General features: G+C 38.5%; 2 protein-coding genes across 3 annotated transcripts in view; one reads left to right on the top strand and one right to left on the bottom strand.

Moving 5' to 3' along the window:
* vps52 (VPS52 subunit of GARP complex) overlaps positions 1-2,564 on the top strand; it is a 35,124-nt gene extending 32,560 nt beyond the window's left edge. For both annotated transcript variants that reach the window (XM_061896755.1, XM_061896754.1), the window contains exons 19-20: positions 1,521-1,639; positions 2,337-2,564. In XM_061896755.1, the coding sequence (XP_061752739.1) occupies positions 1,521-1,639; positions 2,337-2,483 (266 nt within the window). In that variant the 3' untranslated portion in view covers positions 2,484-2,564. The remainder of the gene's footprint in view (positions 1-1,520; positions 1,640-2,336) is intronic.
* A 1,661-nt stretch (positions 2,565-4,225) lies between these two features.
* On the bottom strand, positions 4,226-8,807 carry LOC133550751 (zinc finger protein 32-like). The gene is made up of 2 exons (XM_061896756.1): positions 8,455-8,807; positions 4,226-5,127 (listed from the first exon to the last, which is right to left on the bottom strand). The coding sequence occupies exons 1-2, from the start codon at positions 8,708-8,710 to the stop codon at positions 4,283-4,285; spliced, it is 1,101 nt and encodes a 366-aa protein (XP_061752740.1). The 5' UTR covers positions 8,711-8,807; the 3' UTR covers positions 4,226-4,282.
* Positions 8,808-13,285: the final 4,478 nt, after the last annotated feature.

A 13,285-nucleotide genomic window follows, 5' to 3' on the forward strand; every position in this document is an offset into this window, starting at 1 on the left:
TACTTGCATAAAATAGTTTTTATACTCACTGATCCTTTTTTTACTTACATAAAATAGTTTTTATAATCACTAATCCTTTTTTACTTGCATAAAAGTTTTTATACTCACTAATCCTTTTTTTATTTGCATGAAATAGTTTTTATACTCACTAATCCTTTTTTACTTGCATAAAATAGTTTTTATACTCACTAATCCTTTTTTACTGTCATAAAATAGTTTTTATACTTACTAATCTTTTTTTCACTCTTTTACTTGCATAAAATAGTTTTTATACTCACTAATCCATTTTTTTACTTGCAGACAATTGTTTTTATACCCACTAATCCTGTTTTATTGCACAAAATAGTTTTTATACTCACTAATCCTGTTTTAACTTTCAGAAAATTGTTTTTTTTTTACCAGTGAATCATTTTTTTAATTGCAGAAAATAGTTTTTATACTCACTAATTGTTTCTATAGTCACTAATCGCTTTTTTTTTTAACCCATGAATCGTTTCATTTAATTGCAGAAAATTGTTTTTATTCGTGCAAGTGTGTTTTTAATTGAAGAAAATTGTTTAAATACCGGCAAATACTTATTTTAATTGAAGAAAAAAGAAAAATTGTTTTGTTTTTGTACTTGCAGAAAATGTTTTTTTTTTTTTTACTTGTGAATCGTTTCATTGAAGAGAAATGTTTTATATATATATATATATATATATATGGGGCGGTATAGCTTGGTTGGTAGAGTGGCCGTGCCAGCAACTTGAGGGTTGCAGGTTTGATTCCCGCTTCCGCCATCCTAGCCACTGCCGTTGTGTCCTTGGGCAAGACACTTTACCCACCTGCTCCCAGTGCCACCCACACTGGTTTAAATGTAACTTAGATATTGGGTGTCACTATGTAAAGCGCTTTGAGTCACTAGAGAAAAGCGCTATATAAATATAATTCACCAAAAAAATTCACAATTACTTGTTTTTTTTTTGCGAATCGTTTTCTTACTTGCAGAAATGTGTTTTTTTTAAGACTTTTTTTTAACTTGCAAATCGTTTTTTCAACTGAAGAAAATTTTGTCATTTATTTGCAAATCTTTGGACGTGAGTAAATATATTTTTGTGGAGTTTTGGCAGTAATTACCCCCATACAAATGTCCCTGCACACAGCACTGTGGTCAAGTGTACCGGAATAAGTCTACTTCCTGTCTGCCGTTACAAAATAAGGGCGTGAGAAAACTAGCCTACATATATATGTATTATTATCATATTGAGCTAAAGGAACAATACAACAATTATTTAGTTTTCAAATGGTCTTGTTCAACTTCAAACTGCTCAATGTTGTTTGTGGTGAGGAGAACAGATAAAGTGGGTTAATATTTTAAGGACATTGTTATTATTGAAGTGATTAATGGACTTAGAACATGTAAACATTTGGTAAACTGGCACAGCGCTGTAATCCATACACAGCTAATATACGACACATATAAACCCAATAAACCCCGTCTAAGTCACAGCAATAACGAAGCTTTGTGTTGTGGTGCTCAGCTCGGATCTGCCAGCTGGTCCGAGGCTTCTCCGGCTCCTGGAAGCAGTCCGTGGAGGCCATGAGTCAGGACGTCATGCGCTCCTTCACCAACTTCAAGAACGGAACCAGCATCATCCAGGTGAGCGCTGCATAATAATAATAATAATAATAATAAGTACTGACACAGGGAACTGATTCCACCTTAAATCAGAGACATTCAAAAGATCCTCACAGGGTTGACCAGTGATCACTTCAAAATAAAGTTGTCAAGGAAAAAAGCAAACTTGTTTTGTTGCAATAATAGAAAGGGGTAAAAGTCATTGAGACAACAAAAATATGGCTAACTTGAATAAGTTATTAAGGCAAAGTAAACATTTGATATATCTTCCTGGAAATGTACATTGCATTAACCCTCCAACCTAGGGGTGTCCAAACTTTTTGACTCGTGGTCCCACACTGGGCTGACACACACACACACACACACACACACACACACACACACACAGTGTGGCAAAAAAAGTATTAAACAGCCAGCGATTGTGCAAGTTCTCCCACTTCAAATGATGACATTGGTAGGTCTATCTGTTTGCTAATAGTAGCTACTAGCCGTACCCATGTATTTTCAATGGGCAGTTAGCATCGGGTTTTAATCTTGTTTCCTCTTATGTTTCTGCTCCGATTGAATTTCTTTGTATGCCAAATATCGGCACCTACCAACCCGGCCCGAGTTTACGTCGTCTGTTTTTCTAGCAAACTCTGTCACAATTGCTCATGTTGACGACGATGCAAAGAAAGTTCCTCAATGCACTTGCCGGCTCCTCCTCTTCCTGCCGCAGGGCGCCCTCACCCAGCTCATCCAGTACTACCACGGCTTCCACAAGGTCCTCAACCAGCCCACGTTCCGCAGCCTGCCGGTCCGCTCGGAGCTCATCAACCTGCACCACCTGATGGTGGAGGTCAAGAAGCACAAGCCCAACTTCTGATCCCCCAACAACAACCACGTGTGCCGTCCCTTTCATGTGCCTGCTGGTTCTTTCAAAGTAAAACTTGTGTTTGAGTCCGAACAGACCTCCTCTGCTACTTGGGCCCCCGGGCACTTGTGTCTTTTCAGCTGTGAGCTCCAGGAGAAGATAAGCTTTCTCGCCGGTGTGGGTCAACATGTGCGTGCCGAGGCCACCCTGTCGGGGGGAGGTTCGTCCCGTTGAGCGAGCAGCCAAAGGGTTTTTCCCGGTCTTGTTGCCCGAGTGCTTCTTCTTGTGCTGCAGCTGAGGCGGCGGTTACTACTTTCAAGTTATGTAGATGCGTATTGTTTAATAACAAGCAAAAACTACAATTCAATATTCATGCGTTTATATTCCAGATAACATACGAGCTTTGTATGAAAAGGTAAACAAAAAAAAACGCAATCAAAAGCCCCCCCAAAAAATAATATTAATATATAGATGATCTGTTAGCACAGGGGTCGGGAACCTTTTTGGCTGAGAGAGCCATGGAAGCCAAATATTTAGGGCCCGGGAGTCCTTTGGCAATGGCCAAAGGACCTATTGAATTTTGTGCGTTTTATTATTATTGTTCTTTATTATTAGGGTCCTTGGCCCATGGCAAAGGACTCCACAGGAGTCCTTTGCCATGGGCCAAGGACCCTATTGAAACTGCTGTGTTTTATTATTATTCCGCACCTCCGCGCTGTAATCTGACCCCTTAACATGCTTCAAAACTCACCAAATTTGACACACACGTCGGTATAGCAAACCTTCCCAACATATTAAGCAACCAATCCCCCAAAATGAAAATTGCGCTCTAGCGCCCCCTATGAAAAAATTACAGACAAAACTGCATGTAACTTCTGTTAGGAATGTCATGGCGACATGAAACAAAAACTCCTATGTAGGTCTGACTTAGACCCAATTTTCATACACTCACTTCTTTCAGCAAAAATCTACAGGAAGTTGGCAAAAACCCCTTCAAAATAAAATTTTCGCAAAAAATGCCATTTTTGCCTCTTTGCGCTGTAATTTGACCCCTTTAAAATGCTTCAAAAGTCACCAAACTTGGCGCACATATAAGGACTGGCGAATATTGCGATCTAATGAAAAAAACCAAACCCCAAAACTCAAAATTGCGCTCTAGCGCTATTTTTGAATAAAACACTGAAAAAACTGCTCCTAGGAAGAAAACACAGACAAAACTGCTTGTAACTTCCGGTAAGAATGTCGGAGAGACATGAAACAAAAACCTCTATGTAGGTCTCGCTTAGACCTACATTTCATAGATTGACAACCTCCAACAAAAATCAACAGGAAGTTTGCAATCCCCCCTTCAAAACAAAAGTTTTGTAAAAACCGGTCACCTTTCTTCAAACATTATCTCCTCTGAGTGCTTTTGTTGTTTTGGCTTCAAACTCGCACAGGAGAGAGATTGAACCCTTCTGATTAAAAGTATAGAACAGAGCTACATAGGAGTTTTTGTTTCATGTCGCTCTGACATTCCTAACAGAAGTTACATGCAGTTTTGTCTGTAATTTTTTCCTAGGGGGCGCTAGAGCGCAATTTTCATGGGCCAAAGACCCTAATAATTTGGTTGTTTCGGAAATATGGTCATAAATCCGTCACCAAGACCACGGTCACAGCAACGGTAAATTAGCAATTATTTCCATGGAATTTTGAACTATGATGTCAATCCATCATAAAACAGTATTTGTTTCCCCCAGTACTGGCGACGCCCCTTTTGCTTTGGTTTTAGTATTTTTTATTATTGCACATGCTTCATCCAGAGGAAAGTTCTAGCAGCTCATCGGTCCGCCGGCACACTTGTGGCTCAGCAGGTTGACCTTCTGAGTGAAGCCCTTGTCGCACACGGCGCAGCTGAAGGGTTTCTCCCCCGTGTGCGTCCTCATGTGGATCCGCACGTTGCCTTTGACGGAGAAGCTCTTGTCGCAGACGGAGCAGGCGTACGGCTTGTGGCCCGTGTGCACGCGCACGTGCGACGTCATGTTCACGCGCTGGCGGAAGCTCTTGGCGCAGAAGGGACAGGAGAAGGGTTTCTCCCCCGTGTGCCGGCGCGTGTGCGTCTTCAGGTAGTCCTTGCGGGCGAAGGTCTCGCCGCACACGGAGCAGCTGAAGGGTTTCTCCTGCGTGTGCGTCCTGGCGTGCTGCGCCAGCGCCTGGCCGTGGATGAAGCTGCTGCCGCACACCGAACAGCGGAAGGGTTTCTCCCCCGTGTGCGTGCGCATGTGCTTGACCAGGTCGCCTTTCTGCCGGGAGCTTTTCCCGCACACCGAGCACACGTAGGGTTTCTCTCCCGAGTGCGTCTTCTTGTGTCTTTTCAGGCGAAGGGCGTTCAGGAAGCTTTTGCCGCACTCGGAGCAGGTGGTGGATGCCCCGCCCCCTCCGCCACCGGCCGCTCCGGGACTCGTCTCCGGGGCGGGGGCGGCGGCGGCGTCTGAGCGGATCCACTCTTCGTCGCTGCCGTCGCTCTGGAGGTCGGCGGGAGACTGAGCCTCATCCTCTCCGTCCTCCTCGCTCTTCACGGAAACCATGGCAACGTCGTCCTCTTCCTCTTTGATGTGCGCAGACTCCTCCTCTTCCTCTTTTCCCACAATGACCTGCTGCACTTCCTGTTCACGCTCTAAAACACAGCAAGTACACGTGTGAGTACTCTCCTGACAGTACTACTGCTTACACTCTGTAATATACTGCTGTATAGTCTAGTCCACATTTTTTCATAATCTTATCTAGTTTGGGGTCAAGAGTGAGCTGTAACCTTTGTTACAATTTATAAGTAAATATATTTGTAACCTTTGTGACGAATTATAAGTAAATAAATATATTTGTAAGCTTTTAACAAGTTTTAAATACATATCTGTGGCCTTTGTTACATGTTATAAGTAAATAAATATATGTGTAACCATTGTTACAAGCTATAAATACAAATGTGTAACCTTTGTTACAAGTCATAAGTACATACATATTTGTGTAACATTTGTTACAGGTTATAAATATTTTTGTAACCTTTTTACAAGTTTTAAATAAATATTTATAACAAGTTCTAAGTTAATATTTTTGTAACCTTTGTTACAAGTTATAAATATATAATAGTAACATTTGTTACAACTTATAAGTAAAATATTTTTGTCCCCTTTGTTAGAAGTTATAAGTAAATAAATATGTGTAACCTTTGAGATAAGTTTTAAATACATATTTGTGACCTTTGTAACATGGTATATGTGTAACCATTGTTACAAGCTATAAATACATATTTGTGTAACCTTTGTTACAAGTTAGAAATAAATAAATATTTTTGTAACCTTTGTCACAAGTTTTAAATAAATATTTATAACAAGTTCTAAGTAAATATTTTTGTAACCTTTGTTACAAGTTATAAGCTAATAAATATGTGTAACTTTTGAGATAAGTTTTAAATACATATTTGTGACCTTTGTAACATGGTATATGTGTAACCATTGTTACAAGCTATAAATACATATTTGTGTAACCTTTGTTACAAGTTAGAAATAAATAAATATTTTTGTAACCTTTGTTACAAGTTATACGTAAATAAATATATTTGTAACCTTTTTACAAGTTTTAAATACATATTTGTGACCTTTGTTACATGTTATGAGTAAATATGTGTAACCATTGTTACAAGCTATAAATACATATTTGTGTAACCTTTGTTACAAGTTATAAATATTTTTGTAACCTTTTTACAGGTTATAAATGCATATTTGTAACCTTCATTACAAGTTATAAGTAAATGAATATTTTTGTAACCTTTGTTACAAGGTATAAATATATATTAGTAACAGTTACAACTCCATCCATCTTCTTCCGCTTATCCGAGGTCGGGTCGCGGGGGCAGCAGTCTAAGCAGGGAAGCCCAGACTTCCCTCTCCCCAGCCCAGCCGGGAGACATAGTCTTCCCAACGTGTCCTGGGTCTTCCCCGTGGCCTCCTACCGGTTGGACGTGCCCTAAACACCTCCCTAGGGAGGCGTTCAGGTGGCATCCTGACCAGATGCCCGAACCACCTCATCTGGCTCCTCTCCATGTGGAGGAGCAGCGGCTTTACTTTGAGTTCCTCCCGGATGGCAGAGCTTCTCACCCTATCTCTAAGGGAGAGACCCGCCACCGGGCGGAGGAAACTCATTTTGGAGATGATGATTTCATTTTCCAGCATGATCTGGCACCTGCCCACAGTGCCAAAACCAGCAGTAACTGGTGTACTGACCATGGCATTACTGTCCTCCATTGGCCTGCCAACTCCCCTGACCTGAACCCCATAGAGAATGTGAGGGTTATTGTGAAGAAGAAGCTGAAAGACACCAGACCCAAGAATGCAAATAAGCTGAAGGCCGCTCTTGAAGCATCCTGGGCATCCATAACACCTCAGCAATGCCACAGGCCAATTGCCTCCATGCCACGCCGTATTGAATGAATGAATGGTTTATTTTGAGCCATGCAAACAAAACAAGAGAATGACATAAAATACAAAATAAATATATAGATACATTATTTTTACACCTACATTGAAAACATTACATGTGACTAATCTTTTGTAGATGTCAAGATTGGCTCAAAAGTGAGTGGGAAGATTATTAAGTCCCACCCCTATACATATACAATATATATATATATATATATATACAATATATAATACAATAATATATATAATATAATTCAATTCAGTGGTTGCTGCTATATATTGTCTATATATAATACATTTAAATTCACACACACTTACATACATATGTACACACACATATATACACAACACACACATATATACACACACAAATATACAATTTATGTATATATGCATATATATATATACATATACACATACATACATATACACACATAATCACATACATAATAATCCATCACACACACACACACACCTATATAAATACTATAAATATAATAGTATATATAATATACACTTTTGTCTAAACATTATTAACAGTTTATGGTGCCTATGATGCAGTAATCCGTGCAAAAGGATTCCCAACCAAGTATTAATTGACATTTTCAAATGTTTGATTTTGTTTTGCTATTATAAATCTTCTTTTTTTTACTTGGTTTGAGGAAATATTGTAATTTTTTGAGATAGGATTTTTGAGTTTTCTTAAGCTGTATGCCATAATCACCAATATTAAAATAATAAAAGGCTTGCAATATTTCAGTTGATGTGTAATGAATCCAGAATGTAAGACATTTTCATGTTTTTAGTTGCATTACAGAAAATAAAGGACTTTATCACAATATTCTAATTTTCTGAGACAGTCCTGTGTATATATATATATATAATATATATATATTTGTAACCTATGTAACATTTGTTATGAGTTATAAATAAATAAATATATTTATAAGTTATAGATATATGTAACCTTTTTACAAGTTGTAAATAATTAAATATATACATAACCATTGTTACAAGTTATAGATATTTAAATACATATGTAACATTTGTTACAAGTTACAATTAAATAAGTATGTAACATTTGTTACAAGTTATAATTAAATACATATGTAACATTTGTTACAAGTTATAATTAAATACATATGTAAAATTTGTTACAAGTCATAATTAAATACATATGTAACATTTGTTACACAATATAACATATATGTAACTTTTGTTGTAAGTTATAATTACATATATATGTAACCTTTCTTACAATTTATACATGATGAAATATATGTGTAACATTTGTTACAAGTTATAATTAAATACATATGTAACATTTGTTACACGATATAACATATATGTAACTTTTGTTATAAGTTATAAATAGATATATATGTAACCTTTCTTACAATGTGTACATGATTAACTACATGTGTAACCTTTGTTACAAGTTACAACTTCTGCAACCTACTTCGGCCACAAAGTTCGCGTCGGTGTTGCACTTCCGGTGTGAGCGCGTCCAAGCGGAAGTAAAAACCTGCCTGACTGCGGCGGACTGTGCGTCGTCCCCCGGCCGCGAGGCTCGCAGTCCGCCCGCACGCCGCCGCCGCCTCCTCCCTCCAGCAGCGCCACGATGTCGTCCGCGGCCGCCGCCAGCCGCTCGCTGAGCAGCGCCCTGAGCCGCGGAAGTCGCCAGGCGTCTCCTTCGTCTTCTGCCTGCAGCCTCAGCAGGAAGTCCTCCGCCGCGGCGCTCAGGCGTTGGCGCACCGACGCCCGCAGACGCCCGACGGCGCACATCGGAGCTCAGAGGCGGCTTCGTGCGCAGATGAGACGCTGCACGCCGCCGCAGTTCCGCCTCGGCCGAGGAGCGCGTCCGGCGCCGCAGCGACGCCTGCTGGAAGGAAGGAAGATGACGCGCGACACAACCGGAAGTGACGGATTACTATCTTTTCGCACTTTGACAAAGATGGAATCTTAAAACGTCTTTTATAACAAAAATTTGAAAAGGAATTCTACCTTTGCAACCTCATTATTAAATTGGCTAAGTTTTATATTCATGAATGTAAGTTTCTCAATACCCGAACTGTCTTTTAGTGCCTTTAAGAAAGATTTGGAACTTTACTTTAAAGCAGTGGTCCCCAACCTTTTTGTATCCTGCTTAATAATTTGCCCCGCGGCCCGGGGGAGGGGTGTACTTTTTTTTTCTTTTTTTTTTTTTCTTCTTTGTCATGAAAAAGGGACGTTTTTGTCATAAAAAGGGGAGTTTTTTTTGTGGTTGGTGCACTATTTCTAAGTGTATATTGTGTTTTTATGATGATTTAATAAATAAAAAATAAAATTTTTTTTTTTTTTTTGGGGGGGTGTCCTTTTTTTCCTTTTTTTTTTTTTCCTTCTTTGTCATGAAAAAGGGACGTTTTTGTCATGAAAAGGGGAGTTTTTTGTGGTTGGTGCACTATTTCTAAGTGTATATTGTGTTTTTATGATGATTTAATAAAAAAAATTAATTTTTTTTTTGGGGGGGTGTCCTTTTTTTTCTTCTTTGTAATGAAAAAGGGACGTTTTTGTCATAAAAAGGGGAGTTTTTTGTGGTTGGTGCACTATTTCTAAGTGTATATTGTGTTTTTATGATGATTTAATTAAAAAAATTAAAAAAATTCTGCGGCCCGGTACTGGGCTGCGGCCCGGGGGAGGGCTGTCCTTTTTTTTTCTTTTTTAGGGTCCGCCCTGCCTATGGCAAAGGACTCCACAGGAGTCCTTTGCCATAGGCAGGGCGGACCCTATTGAATCTGCTGCGTTTTATTCTTTCTTTCTTTCTTTCTTTCTTCCGCACCGTCGCGCCCCAATTTCACCCTCTTAACATGCTTCAAAACTCACCAAAGTTGACACACACATCGGGCTACCGTGACACCACAACATATTAAGCAACCAAACCCCAAAAATCAAAAATGCGCTCTAGCGCCCCCTAGGAAAAAAAAAAACAGACTGCTTGTAACTTCCGCTAGGAATGTCGTAGAGACATGAAACAAAATCCTCTATGTAGGGATGACTTAGACCTAGATTTCATAATTGTACTTTCTAGGGCAAAAATCAACAGAAATTTTGCAAAACCCTTTCAAAGCAAAATTTTCGCAAAAAATGCTATTTTTGCCTCTTTGAGCTGTAATTTGACCCCCTTAAAATGCTTCAAAACTCACCAAACTTGGCAGACACATCAGGACAGGCAGAAATTGTGATTTAATGAAAAAAAAAATGTATAAAACTCAAAATTGCGCTCCACAAAATTTTTTGAATGAAACACGGAAAAAACTGCTTCTAGGAAGAAAACACAGACAAAACTGCTTGTAACTTCCGGTAGGAATGTCGGAAAGACATGAAACAAAAACTTCTATGTAGGTCTTACTTAGACCTACATTTTAGTAATTGACAGCTAGCAGAAATAATCAACAGGAAGTTGGCAATTACCCCTTCAAAATAAAATTTTTGTAAAAACCCGTCACCTTTTTCAAATCGATACTCCTCCCAGTGCGTTTGTCGTTTCGGCTTCAAACTCACACAGGAGAGAGTTTGAACCCTTCTGATTAAAAGTGTAGATCAAAGTTTTGATAAGTTTTAAGGTTTTGATTTTACGCGCCTTCAAAGATCCCCTGCGCAACGTTTCCTAAAAAATGTAATTTTTGCCTCTTTGAGCTGTAATTTGACCCCCTTAAAATGCTTCAAAACTCACCAAACTTGGCACACACATCAGGACTGGCAACAATTGCGAGCTGATAAAAAAACCAAACCCCAAAACTCAAAATTGTGCTCTAGCGCCCCCTAGGAATACAACACAGACAAACTACACCTAGGAATAAAACAAAGACAAAACTGCTTGTAACTTCCGGTAGGAATGTCGTAGAGACATGAAACAAAAACCACTATGTAGGTCTGACTTAGACCTACATTTGAATAATTAACATACTTTGGCAAATATCAACAGGAAGCTTGATATTTTCACTTCAATACAACAACTGCATTACTTTCACAATGCATTAAATAGTGGCAGCAAGGCTTCTCCTGCCGTGGGGCTCGGGGACAGCAACCCAAGGCGCGCTCGCACCTTCGCACCCTAATTTGACCCCCTTAACATGCTTCAAAACTCACCAAATTTGACACACACATCGGTATGGAGCGGCAGACCAACTTATTAAGCAACCAAACCCCAAACATTAAAATTGCAAGCTAGCGCCCCCTAGCAAGAGACAAAAAACAGACTGCTTGTAACTTCCGTTAGGAATGTCATAGAGACATGAAACAAAAACCTCTGTGTAGGTCTGACTTAGACCTACATTTCCAATAAAAAACGTCTATACCCAAAATTAACAGAAATTTTGCAAAAACTCATTCAAAGCAACATTTTCGCAAAAAACGCTCTTTTTGCCTCTTTGAGCTTTAATTTGACCCCCTTAAAATGCTTCAAAACTCACCAAACTTGGCACACACATCAGGACTGGCAGAAATTGCGATCTAGTGAAAAAACCAAACCTTAAAACTCAAAATTGCGCTCTATTGCAATTTTTGAATAAAACACAGAAAAAACTGCTCCTAGGAAGAGGAAACAGAGGCGCGCTCGCACCTTCGCACCCTAATTTGACCCCCTTAACATGCTTCAAAACTCACCAAATTTGACACTCACATCGGTATGGAGCGGCAGACCAACTTATTGAGCAACCAAACCCCGAAAATGAAAATTGCGCGCTAGCGCCCCCTAGGAAGAGACAAAAAACAGACTGCTTGTAACTTCCGTTAGGAATGTCGTAGAGACATGAAACAAAACCCTCTATGTAGGTCTGACTTAGACCTACATTTCCAATAAACACTTCTATACCTAAAATCAACAGGAAGTTGGCAAAAACCCCTTCAAAACAAATTTTTCGCAAAATATGCCTTTTTTGCCTCTTTGAACTGAAATTTGACCCCCTTAAAATGCTTCAAATTGCAAGTTAAAGCTATACAATGCCAAGCGAAAGCCATTTATCAACAACATCCAGAAACGCAAATCTATAATTTGACCCCCTTAACATGCTTCAAAACTCACCAAATTTTACACACACATCAGGACTGGTGAAAATTGCCATCCAATTAAAAAACCAAACCCCAAAAATGAAAATTGTGCTCTAGCGCCCACTAGGAAAATAAACTGATAAAACTGCTTGGAAATTCTGTTAGGAATGTCGTAGAGTGATGAAACGAAAACTTCTATGGAGGTCTGACTAAGATCGGGACTCGGGACACGGCGGCGGCGGCCAACGGCGGACCCGACCAACGTTGCTTGCAGCTTTAATTTTTTTTTGTTCTTCTTTGTCATGAAAAAGGGACATTTTTGTCATGAAAAGGGGAGTTTTTTGTGGTTGGTGCACTATTTCTAAGTGTATATTGTGTTTTTATGATGATTTAATTTAAAAAAAATTTAAATTTTTTTTTTTTGGGGTGTCCTTTTTTACCTTTTTTTTTTCCTTCTTTGTCATGAAAAAGGGACGTTTGTGTCATGAAAAGGGGAGTTTTTTGTGGTTGGTGCACTATTTCTAAGTGTATATTGTGTTTTTATGATAATTTAATTTAAAAAAAAAAAAAAAATTATTTATTATTTTTGTTTTTTTGGGGTGTCCTTTTTTTTCTTTTTTTCTTTTTCCTTCTTTGTCATGAAAAAGGGACGTTTTTGTCATGAAAAGGGGAGTTTTTTGTGGTTGGTGCACTATTTCTAAGTGTATATTGTGTTTTTATGATGACTTAATAAAAAAAATTTTAAAAAATTCTGCGGCCCGGGGGAGGGGTGTCCTTTTTTTTCCTTTTCTTTTTTTTTCTTCTTTGTCATGAAAAAGGGACGTTTTTGTCATGAAAAGGGGAGTTTTTTTGTGGTTGGTGCACTATTTCTAAGTGTATATTGTGTTTTTATGATAATTTAATTTAAAAAAAAAATTAATTTTTTTTTTTTTTGGGGGTGTCCTTTTTTACCTTTTTTTTTTTCCTTCTTTGTCAATGAAAAGGGGAGTTTTTTTGTGGTTGGTGCACTATTTCTAAGTGAATATTGTGTTTTTATGATGATTTAATTAAAAAAAATTAAAAAAAAATTTTTTTCCTGCGGCCCGGTGGTTGGGGACCACTGCTTTAAAACACTCTCTACCTCTAACAACAAAAAAGCTGAGAAAAGGATGATGCTGTGTTCCACATTTAAGTTATTTAAGGAATCTGAATGAATGAATGCACGTGGTTTATTATAAAAAAATAACGGGTATAAAAAAAATACTTTGATTATTTGAGTGAAATTCCTGCTAAAATATGTTTATTGTTTTGTAACTCTCCCCCTCTCTTTAAGAAGGGTGTGTTCCAACTATG

This window comes from Nerophis ophidion, linkage group LG04 (assembly GCF_033978795.1).
Source record: "Nerophis ophidion isolate RoL-2023_Sa linkage group LG04, RoL_Noph_v1.0, whole genome shotgun sequence".
Classification (NCBI taxonomy): domain Eukaryota; kingdom Metazoa; phylum Chordata; class Actinopteri; order Syngnathiformes; family Syngnathidae; genus Nerophis; species Nerophis ophidion.

What these genes read in the sequence shown, in the direction of transcription:
- LOC133550751 (XM_061896756.1), bottom strand. Translation starts at nt 8,710, where the DNA reads ATGTGCGCCGTCGGGCGTCTGCGGGCGTCGGTGCGCCAACGCCTGAGC. An exon ending in GCACAGTCCGCCGCAGTCAG is followed by an intron (nt 5,128 to 8,454) that starts GCAGGTTTTTAC and finishes GCTGTGTTTTAG; the next exon opens with AGCGTGAACAGGAAGTGCAG.